Raw genomic sequence first — 13,759 nt, forward strand, 5'->3', positions numbered from 1 at the left:
CATTTTCTTCCCAGATTCAGCCTCCCAGAACTTGCGGTCCTGCAGCCCCACCTTCTGGGGAACGCCGCGGGGAGCCTGGCGTTCCACAGCCCGCGGCCAGGCCGGGAAGCAGCGCACACTGCGCTTTCCTATCACGAGCTCACGAACCTTGGTCGGATTCATCTGAGCTGTCAGAACCACTGGAGAAAACACGAGTCAGGCTACCAGCACCGCTGCCCATTTTACACCTGACATGATTGTTCCAATTTCTCTCAGAGAGTCAGGAACAGAGCTTTTAGGCTTTACTGGGGACTTCTGAGACATCGGTTGGGTGGGGCCTTTGTGGGCTTTTGGACAGGACTCGGCCCTTTCAAGGCCTCCTCCACCACCACTTCTGAGTGCAAATGCACACATGCAGGTGTGATATAGGTGCTGTGAGACAATCACCCACCACATGGCTGACGCAACAGCTAGAATAGCAGGGAGGAAGAGGAATGAGAAAGAAGTCTGGGTCCACACTGCTGGCTGAAGAATTGCCCCCAGAGAGATTCTGGGGTCAAAATTAACAGCTCATCTACACCACTTAGCTGCAAGGCTCTCAAGACCCTGCTGGTATTTCTAGTGTTAAAAATTCCCCCAGCTTTTATAAAACTGCAGTGTTGATGATCCTCAGGCCTCCAGTTGTCTCGTTGCTTTTGCAGGATGCCATCAAGTGGCAAAGAAAATTCCGGAAACCTTCCCAAAGGGATTCCAACACTGCTCACCTGTTTCCGGCCAGAGCCATCATCCTCCATTCCATGCTGGGCAGCCATGGCCTTGGAGGTGTGCAGAGTGGCAGCATCGAAGGGTACCTTCTCGATCTTGGCAACATGACCAGAAACATAAGCCTGTCCCAGTCCTTCTGTCTGGTCCTTGTCCCGCCAGTTCTTGAAGAATTGCTTGAACAAAGGTGTCTCACCACTCTCAGGGAGGACTTGGACCTGCAACAAATGAGGCGGCCCATCAGGAGCAGCTGCAGCTGCCCCCATCCCACACAGCTCCAGCTCTGGCTGCTCCTTGCTTCATGTAAGCAGACAGAGAACTGGCTGGTACAACCCTTCTGAGGTCACAGCAGTGAAACGCTTGGTGCCAAGATGTGCTGTTAAGGTCTCACTGACACCATCATCAGAGACACAGCGATCAACAGAACCTCCAGCTATTACCATACGGGGCAGATCTTTTCCCAGAGAAAAGACACATCACAAAGCACCTGTTTTCTGCTGCTTGTGACCACTAGGTTGAAGGGATCTGCTTCTTTCAAGCCAGTGTTATTCAATCTTTAAGCCTCTGTGTAACTACACCTGGAAGGTCCATACTATGACAACCAACAATAAGGGTCTCGATACGCTACAGGATGCAGTCAGCCTCAGGTGAGTTCTGAGGAAGGCTGATGGGACATTAAGCCATTAGAATCATCTCCCTAAAAATAGGAAGGGCAAGTTTATCTACGCCTTCTCTTTTCACCCTTTGGAGAAGGTAATGGAAAAGGTAAAAAAGTATCTGAGAGGAAAAAATGTTAAATACTAGTTGTGTTGGGGTAAATGCTATTTTAAGGACAGTGTTAGCCCAGCAGCCACACAGCCGTATCTCCCTGCAGAAGAGCAGATCACCCAAAATAGGAGCTACTTGAAGGACCGCTGGCAACACTCGACACGAGCCGTGTTCCAGAGGCAGTGGCCTGTGTGGGAGAAAAGTAACCCCAGTGGTGCCTGGGGGTTGGCCACAGGTGGGCTGCACGTCCTTACCTGGGTATGCTTCGGATAACCCATCTTATCAATGAACTCAGAAGCTGTTTTCAGTGCTGCCTTCTTCTCTTCAGAGTTGGCATTCTTGCCTTTAATGAAAATAGAGAGAAAAGAGGTCAACTTTTTAAAAGTTCTGCATACTCACGGAAGAAACCATCCCAGGTACTTCTGCCTTTTGCAATAGTAGAAGGGCCCAGCCTCCCAGCTAGATGAGGCCAAACAGCAAACGTTCGATCTCTTTTATGCCTTTTGCAATGGCTGAGAGAGCACAATTGCCTTTCTACTCATGAAAGTAATTTAATTTTTTCTTCCTGGTTCCCAGGACTCTCCCTTTAACTCTCTACATCAAAGACCATATACCCCAGCACCTGACATTTCAGATGAGAGTGTTGTTCTGAGACTGTTAATGCTACCCGAACCTGCCCTGAAAAGCACCACCACCACCACCAAGTGTGTATGCTTCCCACCCAGCTTGAAAGAAACAGGAGTTGGTAACTGGATGAAGATCATCATCAGCTTCACCCACATCTCTATGGTACCTTTCCAAACAAAGATCTTTCCATCTGTGCCGTGGTCCAGAATGAAGCAGTCATCCGTACTCAGGGCCGCCTGGGAGAAGGGGTTCTCATCTGCCACCAGGGAAACTGCCATGTTCCCAGCCCCGTTGGAGACCTGGGATAACAAGCACAGAAGTTAGATAAGGCATCTTCTGTCCCCTCCAGCTTCACGGCAATAGTCCAGAACTCAGGGAGTGGAAGGGAAATCAATTTGAATGCACTGGCTGCTTCAGGCACTATTGTTTCTCAAACAGGATACCTTTGACACGGCAACAGACAAAACCATAACATTTTCTCTGAAGATTTCAAGTACTTCCAGCAAAGCAGATAGATCAAAGAAAGAATGACCCAAAATGATAAATATCCTTGGTGCACAAGCAGCCAAGAAATATCTTATCAAGGAAACCAACCACTCCCAAGATCTGGAGGGGGTGGTCCTGGTGACTGTGAATAGGCCTCCCAGTGCCAAGTGGGTTGGGTTTAATAGTCCGAGTTCCTGTTCTTACTAAGTATAAAGGTCCACATTACAAACCACCTTGGCAGACATTCACCACATCATTTCGCTACGGCAGCCTCTGGTAGATTCCTCCCAAGAAGTCTTCGACAATCTTCTACGCTTATGCGAGCTGATGGCAAATGTTACCTTCCAAATCATTGCTTCGTCATGCTCACTGGATGTAGAAAGGGGTAGATCCTGGTTCTCAGGCTCACTATTTCTAGTTCTTTCCTGTCATCTTCCTAACACAATGTCTGATAACACGAAGAAAAAAACCCTTTTTTTTTCCCCCCCATTTGTTTCACACTCCGCCTTTCCCTCAAAGATTCCTGGAACGTCCCAGCTGTCTCACTACAGTCAGCAGTGGCGACAAGGACAATACAAAGCATGTGGATATGCAGCGTAAGCAACCATGGTCCATACATACGGCTTCATAAAAAGCTAACAGCGGAATGAGGCAGCAGCAGGACTCAGGTCAGCTCAGCTCCTCTCTGCTATTCCAGCTCCAGCTAATTGCGCAAAGATTCCCAGATAACCATTCTCCACAAGGTTATTTGTCAGAGTTTCGTGTTACCTTATATAGCTTAGCCAGCCTTCTATTGGCTGTATCAATTCTGGTGTCATCAGAAGCACCTGGTGGCAAACTGGGCTTTGGTCCCAGGACCTGTAAGAGAGAGAAAAAAAATTACCAGCCAGTCCAAGAGAATCTCTCTTCCCCAGATGCTCCAGCCACAAAAACAAGGAGGAGAAATTCCTAGATCAACAACAGTGAAAATATACTCTGATGTCCCAGAGATGCAGAGGACCAAGGCTGCATTGAATCGAGTGTTTATAGCACTAACACTTAATATGTGAAACACACTCCTGAGCCTATCTACCCACCGCACCCCTCCTTCCACCGCCCTTCCCACTCCAGCCCAGAAAAATGGATGAGGCAAATAACCTGAAGCATTTCCTCCCGCTCTGATCCTTCCTCCGAAACGTAGACCTTGGCGCGACCATTCCGCTCGTTGTCCCGAATCCCCTTGGCCAGCACAGTGGCCTTCAGCCGTTCTTGGCGGTTGCTGTCGGAGCCACACCACTGAAAGATGTTCTGGAGGAAAAGAGAAAGACCGTGCAGCTGTCAGAGCATAACAACCCCCTCTCTAAATAAGATGGCAGTATGGCTGGCACTGGAAGGTGTTAAAGGGCTGGCTATACCGTGTTTCAGAATGCTCAACGCTTGAGGCAGCTTCAAGAGAGTGGGGGTAAAAATCCTTAGGCGAACTGCAGGCATCTCCTGTCCCTGCAAGTCTGCTAAACTTGTCTTTTACATGGTACTTACACTGCCAAGGTCAAGGATGAAACAGTCCCCTGTGTTGAAGCTCTCCCAGGTGACAGGGACCTCTGTTGCTCGGACTGCTCGCCTGCCTTTGACCTGCAGAAGCCTCTGCACAGTTACTTCATTGGGAACCACATGTCTGAAGCCAGAAGCCACGCCACCAGCCTAAGGGAAAACAAAGAAACAACAATTCACACTCATGCCGTTGCTTCGGAAAAAATGAAAATCATACTGACTTGCTGTAAGTGAGCAGTTTTTGCCTCTCTCAGGAAAAAGGGCCATCAGCGGCTTGCAGAGAGTGCTAGTTTGCCCAGGCTGGGTTTTCGTAGAGCATATATTTATCGATACATCCCAGCCACCCACTCCTAAAGTATCTAAGCAACACTGATACAATAAAGTTGGAGATCTCCAAATTTGAAGAAGATCACAATAAATTGAGGTATTAATAGGTTTTTGACTGGTGAAGAGTGTATTTTCATGTGTGTTATATGTCCTGCCTACCAGAAATGATCCCAATCTCAGGATTCACCTTCTCTGCTGACAGAGAGATCCTTGGAATTACTCGTCAATGTAGGCAACTGGACTAATGCCAGTTATCCTCAAAAAAAAAAAAAAAGCACAACCAAATTCAAATGAATGAAAGTAACAACAAATGAGTGGGAAATACGCAAAACAGAAAAACTAGGGAAGTCTTAGACGTGAGGAAATGCAAGCACTTTGCAAGCATTTGGCCTGATATCGCTTTCCTTATGCCACTGGATTCCTAATAAACTACCGTTCTTGTCAATATGTTGCTACTTCTTCTATTCCACTTTACTGCTATGGCATGGAAGAGTAACTCCCACTACTATTCCTCTACTTTATCAAAATATTATGTATGCCACGGAGGTGGGCTGAGCACAAAAAAAGACTGGAAAGGTCAAACTCTGTTATGTAAGTGGGGAGAAATTAAATCTACTGGGTAGGCGTTTCCCATTAACTCAGATGATGGTTTCTTAAATTCATTCCAGACGTCTTGGAACTGTTCTTTCCTCCGCTTCTCGAAGAAAAACAAAACCTCGATTCTGAAAGTTTCCCAGGGCTTTGCTTGTGTATTATTAATTCAGCCAAAGCTCTCCCCACTGGGATCTGCTGTTCCCCACCCTGTCAGTTCCAACTCATTGAAAACATCTGGTTGAGAATGGTTTTTAAGCAACTGGAAAAAGGGCAATTCTCGTTCTTCTGAGAATCGGGCAGTGGGCAGGATGCCATTTCTTGCAAACTTGATTCAGCCTGCTAGTATAAAGACCCAGTCATCACCTACCTTGTACTTGATGCCAGATTTGAAGTACCCCAGGAAAGTTGAGGACTCATGGCCTTGCACTTCGCGATGCTGAACAGCCTTCCCTTGAAGGTAGTCGTCCATCTGGACAGTGAATATGGCAGCTGCCCCACGCTCATCTTGAGAGCTTTCATCTCCTACGAAATGAAAAGGGAACAACTTGGAGGGAATGCAGCATTTCTGCCTCTGCATCAACTGTGCACAAACACCAGGGCGAAAGCAGGTTACCGGGAAGTTTAGTTTCCAGGAGGGTCTGCAGAATAGCCACTTCCAAACTTTTCTAATAATGACTCCAAACAACAGCATAAACTCTATTTTTCTGGCAGGCTTACACCATCGTTACTGCTGCAGCCCCACTGCTTCACAGCTCTCTCTTTGATAGGTATCGTTCACTTTTCTTTTGTCGTTTCACCCTGTCCTGAAAGGAAACTTGCTATGGAGCAAACACAGAGAGATGGATCCGCAGGAAGGCATTACCAGGGTTTATGAAGGCTGTAGATACTAAGGGGCACCAGTTTCACAGAAGTTTGCCTTGCTGGAGCTCTCTGGAGCTCTTTGGTGTAGAAAAGATATTGGGAGATGGCAGATATGACAAGCCACCATGCAAGCATCTTACATAGCTTTAACTAGGATATCGTCAAAGAGTCTTGGTTTTGCAGGATGTCAGAAAGCCTTGCCATGTTACTCAGTGACATTTCCTGCCGAAGGCCAGGTAGGAGGTCTGAACTTCGGGGGGAAGAACCCCACCCATTGAGTCAGGAGAATAACAACGAACCTCCATCCTTTCTAATTGAAAGAGCCGCCCCTCTCGTCTGGGATCTTGTCTTTTCTGTGACCCTCTGGAGAACAGGACTCATTCTCTCGTTTTGATGAGAAAAAGGTATTTCTAGGTACAGAGATGGCTGTACTCTCTATTGCAGAAACCGTTTCAAATATGTAAGTAGCACTATATGCACCCAAAATTGCATTCTCACTGGGCTGCCAGTTCTGCTTTTTATTTCCTTGGGTAACACTGGACAAGGCTGGGGTAGTGAGAGGAACAGAGTTCACTTGCGGCTCCCCAACCAGCAGGGGCACTCCCATCAGACTTACCCAACCAGAAATGCAAGTCGTACTGGAGGTTCCCATTCCGCTGTCTGATGGTGTTCAGCACCAGATAGGAATCTCCCGTGAAGAAGTCTCCATACAGATTTTTTGGCACTGGTACCAAATCAAATTTCTCAATCCTCCAAATCTGAAGGCCAGGCTCCTTCCCAGCCTTCAAAAACTCGGCGTGTTCCACCATGCTGACAGGCTAGGGGTGAAATAGAGGATGTTGTTCATTATGCACAGTACAAGGAAGTGCATGTTTAAATTATATTGCTTCTGATCCTTTAACTACTGTTCCAGGCAACAAGTGGGAAGTTTCCTTTTTTCTCTTGCACTGAATTTTGAAGGAAAAACAAAAAGCGGGTGTGGGGTGGGAGTCTCTGAATTGATCACTGTTAATTTTCACTTCCAACCAACTCTACTTCCTGGCTTATTCCCGGCTTACTCATTCCTAGCCTCTCTTTTCTGTCCACCTCTCCTGATTTTACTCTATATATTTTCTTACTAATTTATAGCTTTTCAATATGGCACGTAAGTGAAAGTCTAGTCCCCTTGCTGGATATTCTTTTCTACAAATGCTGCATGACGCTCAAGACTGTAGGAAACAAACCCCTTTTAACTATACATGTTGTACATATTGCACAAACATTATTCACAGTTTTCCTAAAACCTGTGTTAACTTATCCAGCTCTTTCTGGAAAATTTTGTGAATATCAAAGTTAGATAACGAACAGGTTTCTTGTATCTCTTCTGTTCTGACCTGTTACTTCAGTACGTCTGTGTAACTGTTGCCTTACAGGAATGACACTAATATGCACAACATTCTGTCCTAAGGACATTGCAATTTTGGTTTAATACGTTGTCATATTAATGCAATGTCGTAACAGTATGCAATCCATTCTATCAACAAACATAATGAACACTTTTCTATAACTATAGTATAAAAGAATTCACTTCGGTAGTACTGAAAGGAAATAAAACATTTCTGTCGTATTGGCAAAGGAAGTTTCCCCACGTATTGCAGCATGCCTTTGAGTGGGATCAGGTAACAGGGAAGAAAAAATTAAAATGTTACACTAGAAGCATCCAGTATTTTGACAAAGAAGATAGTTCACAGTAGCTGATGGACAGAAGTACAATACGCTCAGCTTTCAAGGCAGAAATAAAGAATGTTACAAACTAGAAAGCAAAACAGCAAGTTAGGTACAGAAGTGATTCCTAAGCTGAAATCAGATATCAATGAAAGCTGGAAAACAACTTTTAACGTTATGGCTCCAGTCAGCCTGATGTAGCTTCTCCCAAATTCCCACTATAAAGTTGGACAAACTCTTCAGAAAGAGCTAAAAGAAATAATTGAAAAACAAGTTTTACAATGTTTAATTGTGATGTTAATCACTTACCACAGCTGAAAGCACAACAGCTGCTGTAACAACATACCCAAGCCCTGCAACAGACATGGAGCTAACACAGTTCAGCTTCAGAGCCATCGTGCAAAAAATGGTGAGAAAAATATAATTAAAGGTTTGTTTGCCCATTTCCAACAGCAAATGGGCTTCTCCCTTCTTCTGCAGGAGCTGTAGGGAGTCCCAGCTCCCTCCTCTTGCTGCTAGTGAAGATGAACCGCAGAAGCCGACCTTTTATCAGGGACAAACACACCCACCCCCTCCGCAATATAGGGGCGTAACATGTTTGTGCAAACAGACCTCTTGGAAGTCTTGGAGACTCCTTCAGCCATTTACAGATGCTTAATCCCAGCAGGCAATAACTCAAGACAATGTGCTATCCATTACGGCCAACAGTGCAATTCTGTTCAAAGCCAAATACCTAGTCATAAGGCCAAGAAGAGAGGAAGAAGAGACATCAGAAAGAGCGGCAACATTTTGTCAGCTGCAAACTGCAAATAAATGGCAAGTTGATGAGATGCAGAGGAACAGGAAGGCTGTTCCAGATGGCAAGGGCTGCAGGGGAAGAGATTTTCAAGACGAGAACAGAGAAGCATTGAAAGGATAAGCTGAATAATCTGAGGATGGAGGGAACACACCTTCATCTCTCTGAACTTGTCAGAGGAGCAAAACGCAAAATTCAGCACGTGCTTTGTGTGTCTTGCACCTGAATGCAGTCTCCGCATGAGCTACTACCAGAGTAATGCACTCTGGAGGTGTTTGAGGTGGACCACTGTGTTTCAGCTCGTGTTAGCAAAAAGGGCATGAGTAGTCAGGTAGGTGACAGAACAAGAGCTAATTCAGTAATTTCACAACCAAATATTACTGAGGATGTAGCAAGACCCTGTGACAGGAATGTTCAGTTCACTGGAATTACAGTATAGAATGGAATTACATTGCTGATTGCAGCAAACCGATGATCTGCCACCAGTGAAGAGCTTGGTCTTCCAACCACCTCACACTTCAGCAAGCCAGTCTATCACATTTTCCAAGTGTTTGCAGTAAGTAAACTGTGCAGGAAGAGTTGTATCCCCCTTTCCATTGCTGCACCCCAGGAACAGAGCAGCCCTATGCTCTTACCAGAGAGTGGAATGTCTCCTGGAGGTGCAAGGGGCAGTGTCTGTGATACAGCGTCTGCCAAGCACTGCCCGAGGGATGTGCAGAGACCTGCCTCAGACATGCTCTCTGGTATGTGGCTTTGAATATCCTGGAAGGTCAAACAAGAATCCTAGGAGGAATGTATATAATGCCTACACGTAGCTGTGCTGCTGGTTACTCTTTTGCTCTTAATGCACCCAGGGATCAATTACTGTCAGTCTGAGGTTCCCACTTTCAGAATCTCTCAAAAGATGTTTAAATAAGGGGGCAATTCCTCCACTCACAGTAGTCTACAACAAAACTTCCATAACAGAAAGATCAGCCCCCACTTTGTGCTTTCTCCATTCTCCCTGGGAATATTTTCTTTCACTCTCTCTCATTAGAACACTGCTTCTCTGTTGTCCAAGTTGATGCATTTTGTTTTGAAATGTCATTGGCAAATGAAATTGGCAAACTCTGATTTAGTTTAATGTACCTTTGAAAATTTCACTGGAAATTCTCAAACTGAAATAGATGATAACAAGGATGTCTTAGTCTTGCTGTTATTTCTCATCTCTGTGAGGAAGATCAGAGTGTCAAAGGTCTAAGACCCAGTGAAAAAAAATGCTGGAACCCTGACTCTGAGGAAGCCAGCTGTGAAAGGCTTCTGCAGCTGCAGCATACCCAAACCAAGATGACTGGATTGTGAAACATTAGAAAGAGATGGGTCCCTTCCAAATGGAAAAATACTTTGCGCTTTTTATTAATAAATACCTGTATAGTGCCACATTTGGGCAAACCTCACAGACTGAAGGCAAAAAGCCCTATGATAATCTTCTTTGTTAGCCTCCCATTTTAGGATGCACTGTCATCTACATATATATGCTTATAAGCATATAGGATATTTTGGAAAAACAACTTATTTGGTCTTCTAATTAACTTGGCATTTTATAAGGTTTGCCCTCAGTCCAAGCTTGCATTGCCAACAAGTTGCAAATTGTAAATACATGCAAAAGAGGCCAAAAGGGCTGCAATAAATAAATTGTGTATTATAGTGTTCTTTGGTAAAAATTCATCTGAAGCATGTCTGAAGGGAATAAGTGTACTATCGTCCAACAGCTGGTATGGTTTATTACTGCTGTCAGCAAATGTTGCGTTGCTAAATCAAGCCACAGAAATCTGTGCTCTGGACGTTTTATTGAGGGCACATGCCAGATGAGATTGCCAGGGCCCTACCGAAACGCATGTCCTGTAGGAGACATGGGAAAAAGGCAAATTTCAAGCTACTGAAACTGTCCAGCTTAGTTACAGAAAGGGTGCTATGCAGAGCCAACGTCTTATGCAAAGGAAAGTTATTTAAGGAAAACAAGGAAAGGGTTTGGAATACAGGATTTCAGCGCAGATGGATCTTCCAAAAGACACTTGGCTGCATAATGATAAAAACAAGAACTTCAGAAGTCCAGTGATTTGAGCAAACAGTGGAAGACAACAACTTATTATAGTATCCAGATGTGCAGTTATCATAATCCTGACAGGCCTAGCTGAGAGTGACGTATAATGGAGACTGGCCTACGGAAATAACTGCAGGGATACACTGACTATTTACTAAACACAAAACGCAACACTTGGTATGTGAGGGAAGCTGACACTGTGCAAAAGTCTGCATCTGGCTCACAGACCAATGGCAAAATTTAGAGGTATCTTCTTCAGGACAGTGTTAAATGATTTTCCTGAGGCTGGAGGCTGCTTGCTTCAGAGGAAAGGCCAGAAAAGCCAGAGACACACGCCGTGTAGTCTCTCTGCTCAGCAAACCTGACATTCTTGCCCTGCTGTGCAACCTCTCTGTTATGGTGCTGTCGGGAGCCTTGATAGCTGATACTTTCACCATTTCTGATCCCGGACTCAGTAGTTTTCTCTCCCGGTATCCAGTCCAAACACCTTTCTTATTTCCACCCTGCAACTTCTAATAAACAGCTCTCTCTGCCTCCCTCCCTAAATACTTCCATTTATGTTCTTCACATTCATCCCTGTGCCTCCCACTCATCTGTCACAGTGTCACTCTACGCCCTTATAAACTGATGCCATCAGCACTTCTGCCATTTGTCTTTCCTCTGAACGTGTTTCTGCCAAGAAGTGCTGCACTGCTCAGATGTGGCCCTGTACAACTATGCTGAAAGGAATGCCCTGTTCCCTTCAAGAAAAACCTGTGGACACAGAGGCCAGAATCTCTTAGACTGTCTCATCACACTACAAAGTCCGTTAGAGGGAATAATTAGTGCCTAGTTCCTCCACATCACCTATACGGTCACATCTTCACACCTACCACCACCTAAAGCACTTAATGATGCTATCTAAAGTATCCTTCTATGGGACAATATCATCCAATACTGACGAGGGAAAAAAAAGAAGGGAAAAATCTTTATTCAGTTAGGCTCCAGTCTGATCCTGACTCAACCTCAAACATTCAGAGCAGCTTTACCAAAGCTGGAGGAATGCACACACTCAACTAAAACATCCTCTGACTTCTGGTATTGCCAGAGTATTTCAGAACACAAAATGCACAAGACAGTAATGATAATAATTTCACAATTTTTAAATTAAATAATTATTAAAGCGAGACTAAATACAATGGAAAGGGTATAAATATTTAGTAGCCAGTTCCTCCATCTGACAGCAAATAATAGCTCACTGGGCATTCCTCACAACACTGTGTACTCCGATGTTTCTAAGACTATAAAGAACATATATTTTTTAAGCCATTCAACGACGCCTCTGGAAGGTTGTTTTTTTTCCCTGGATACTGACTTTGTGGGTGAAAGAAGAAATAAGTGCAGTGGTTCATTTAAATAGACTCAGCTGTAAAGGGGCTTATGCCTTGAGAAGGAAAGAGACATTTTAAATGAGTATTTACATGAAACAGAGACCCAGAGTTCTGATCACTACATTAACGCTTCCTGGTTTAAAAGAAACAGTACTTGTGGGGTGAGAGGGCTTATTTTCCTTGGACAAGGCATCAGAGAGAGAACTCCGTCTCACTCACATTCAAAAAACCACTGTTCAATAGTTTACTCTCCTTGCAGCTTCTGTCCAGTCACTGGCCACTTACAAGAGAAAAACAAACATAACATCTTTTTGGAGCTACAGTTAATTTGTGGCAATTCACACATGTATAAACCCACACATATAGTAAGGGCTTACCTGCACGGGGCTGCTCAGGAAAGCTGGGCTGAGTTAAATGAGACTGTGAAATAAGGGGTGGTAGGCCAGAATACCGTGTGGTTGTTCTCATTTACAGCTCCAGTGTCTGGCTCATGATAGGTTTGGTTAATTTGTCTGAACTTGCTGCGTAAACAAAGCCCACACAGGAAGGTCTGCAGCCAACATTATGCTACACCACAGACTACCTAAAACACCTGCCGGTTACTTCTGGAACAATTTCTGCATTTCTAAATGGCAAAGGCTTTATTTTTTATTGTAATGGATAATATTTACAGAGCATCAAAATAACTTGCAAATACAGACTGAATTTCTAAAATATGGAGAGAACAGTAAATCTTAGTAGAGTCTGTATCCACACAACATTCGTGCTGCAAAAAAGCTTCTTGTGCACTGATCCTTACAGTTCCTATAGGGAAAACAGTTGCATCTCCACCCAGCTAATTCTCTCTTTCCCTCTTATTTATTTGCCAAAAATTGCCTGGAAAATATCGACTGCTCCAAAGAAATAATAGTGTATCTCCTCAGGAAGAGAAAGACTCCCTTGTCTCACAGCATCCCAGACCTCCTATATCAAGCACTGGAAGAAGTAAATCGCCACCGCGTTTCTGCTGCAACAACAGGAAAACCGTAACTCACTGTGTTTTGCAAGCAGCAAAGTGGTACAACCCTACTAGCACGATTAATGCAAGCAAAATCAACAGGTTGTACTTGCAACAGCAAGAGCTGCAAGAGCAGCAAGAGCTGCATTCTCCAGATCACTGTCTGAAATAATGACACTGAAGAGATCAAATGTGCCACAAATAAAGTTATTTGCTCACGTCAGGTTTAGCTACTTCTACACTTTGAAGAGAATCTATGCTTTCTGACTACGCATGCAGCCATTTCTTTTTTCCTCTGATTCTTTGCCGACCCATAAAAACTCTGATGACTTTACAAAGGTTATGAGAGTCAACACTACAGCCATTCAATTCTGACAATAAAAACTCAAGACATGATGCTGCATAGAACAGAGGAAGGAAGACAGCTCAGCGCAGTATTAACAGCTGATGACAATGCATACTGAAAATGAAAATACTTGTCTTTTCCTTATAGCCTCCTTGCCAAAATATCATTTATTACGATTAACTCTTCAGTAAGCCACTGAAAGTAAGTCTGGTGGAATTTCGGCTTTGTTGCCAAGGTGACACACATTGAAAAATACCTAAAATGGCAGATTAGATCAGTTTTCAGTCTCCAGAGAGCCCTAAATTCATATACTCATGTAACTATAAACAACCCCTTTCCTTCCATGCCCTGAAGAAGCCAGTAAACAAAGCTTATTTGGGACCAGAAAAAATTGGCGTGGAAGAGCCTCCTCCTACCCTAGCCACGGTGACTCCACACACTATTTCAGTGCTCTATATGGGGAGCAGCATAGCTAATGGTATTCCTAGCAGCTACAGCTTAGCAGACATAGCCAGCCACAAATCCAAAA

At 44.3% G+C, this 13,759-nt stretch overlaps 1 protein-coding gene across 6 annotated transcripts in view; it reads right to left on the bottom strand.

Annotated features, from left to right (window-relative positions):
* The window catches only part of GSN (gelsolin), a 36,415-nt gene that overhangs the window by 5,479 nt on the left and 17,177 nt on the right, over positions 1 to 13,759 (bottom strand). For 4 of the 6 annotated variants that reach the window (XM_064468788.1, XM_064468789.1, XM_064468790.1 and 1 more), the window contains exons 2-9: positions 6,551 to 6,752; positions 5,441 to 5,595; positions 4,141 to 4,302; positions 3,760 to 3,909; positions 3,391 to 3,480; positions 2,303 to 2,435; positions 1,764 to 1,852; positions 744 to 959 (exon numbers count right to left, since the gene is read on the bottom strand). In XM_064468788.1, the coding sequence (XP_064324858.1) occupies positions 744 to 959; positions 1,764 to 1,852; positions 2,303 to 2,435; positions 3,391 to 3,480; positions 3,760 to 3,909; positions 4,141 to 4,302; positions 5,441 to 5,595; positions 6,551 to 6,743 (1,188 nt within the window). In that variant the 5' untranslated portion in view covers positions 6,744 to 6,752. Of the gene's footprint in view, positions 1 to 743; positions 960 to 1,763; positions 1,853 to 2,302; positions 2,436 to 3,390; positions 3,481 to 3,759; positions 3,910 to 4,140; positions 4,303 to 5,440; positions 5,596 to 6,550; positions 6,753 to 7,947; positions 8,162 to 8,250; positions 8,345 to 13,759 lie in introns of those variants that run through there. The other 2 variants (XM_064468791.1, XM_009509322.2) reach the window with 2 other exon arrangements.

The sequence above is a fragment of the Phalacrocorax carbo genome, chromosome 18 (assembly GCF_963921805.1).
Source record: "Phalacrocorax carbo chromosome 18, bPhaCar2.1, whole genome shotgun sequence".
NCBI lineage: Eukaryota > Metazoa > Chordata > Aves > Suliformes > Phalacrocoracidae > Phalacrocorax > Phalacrocorax carbo.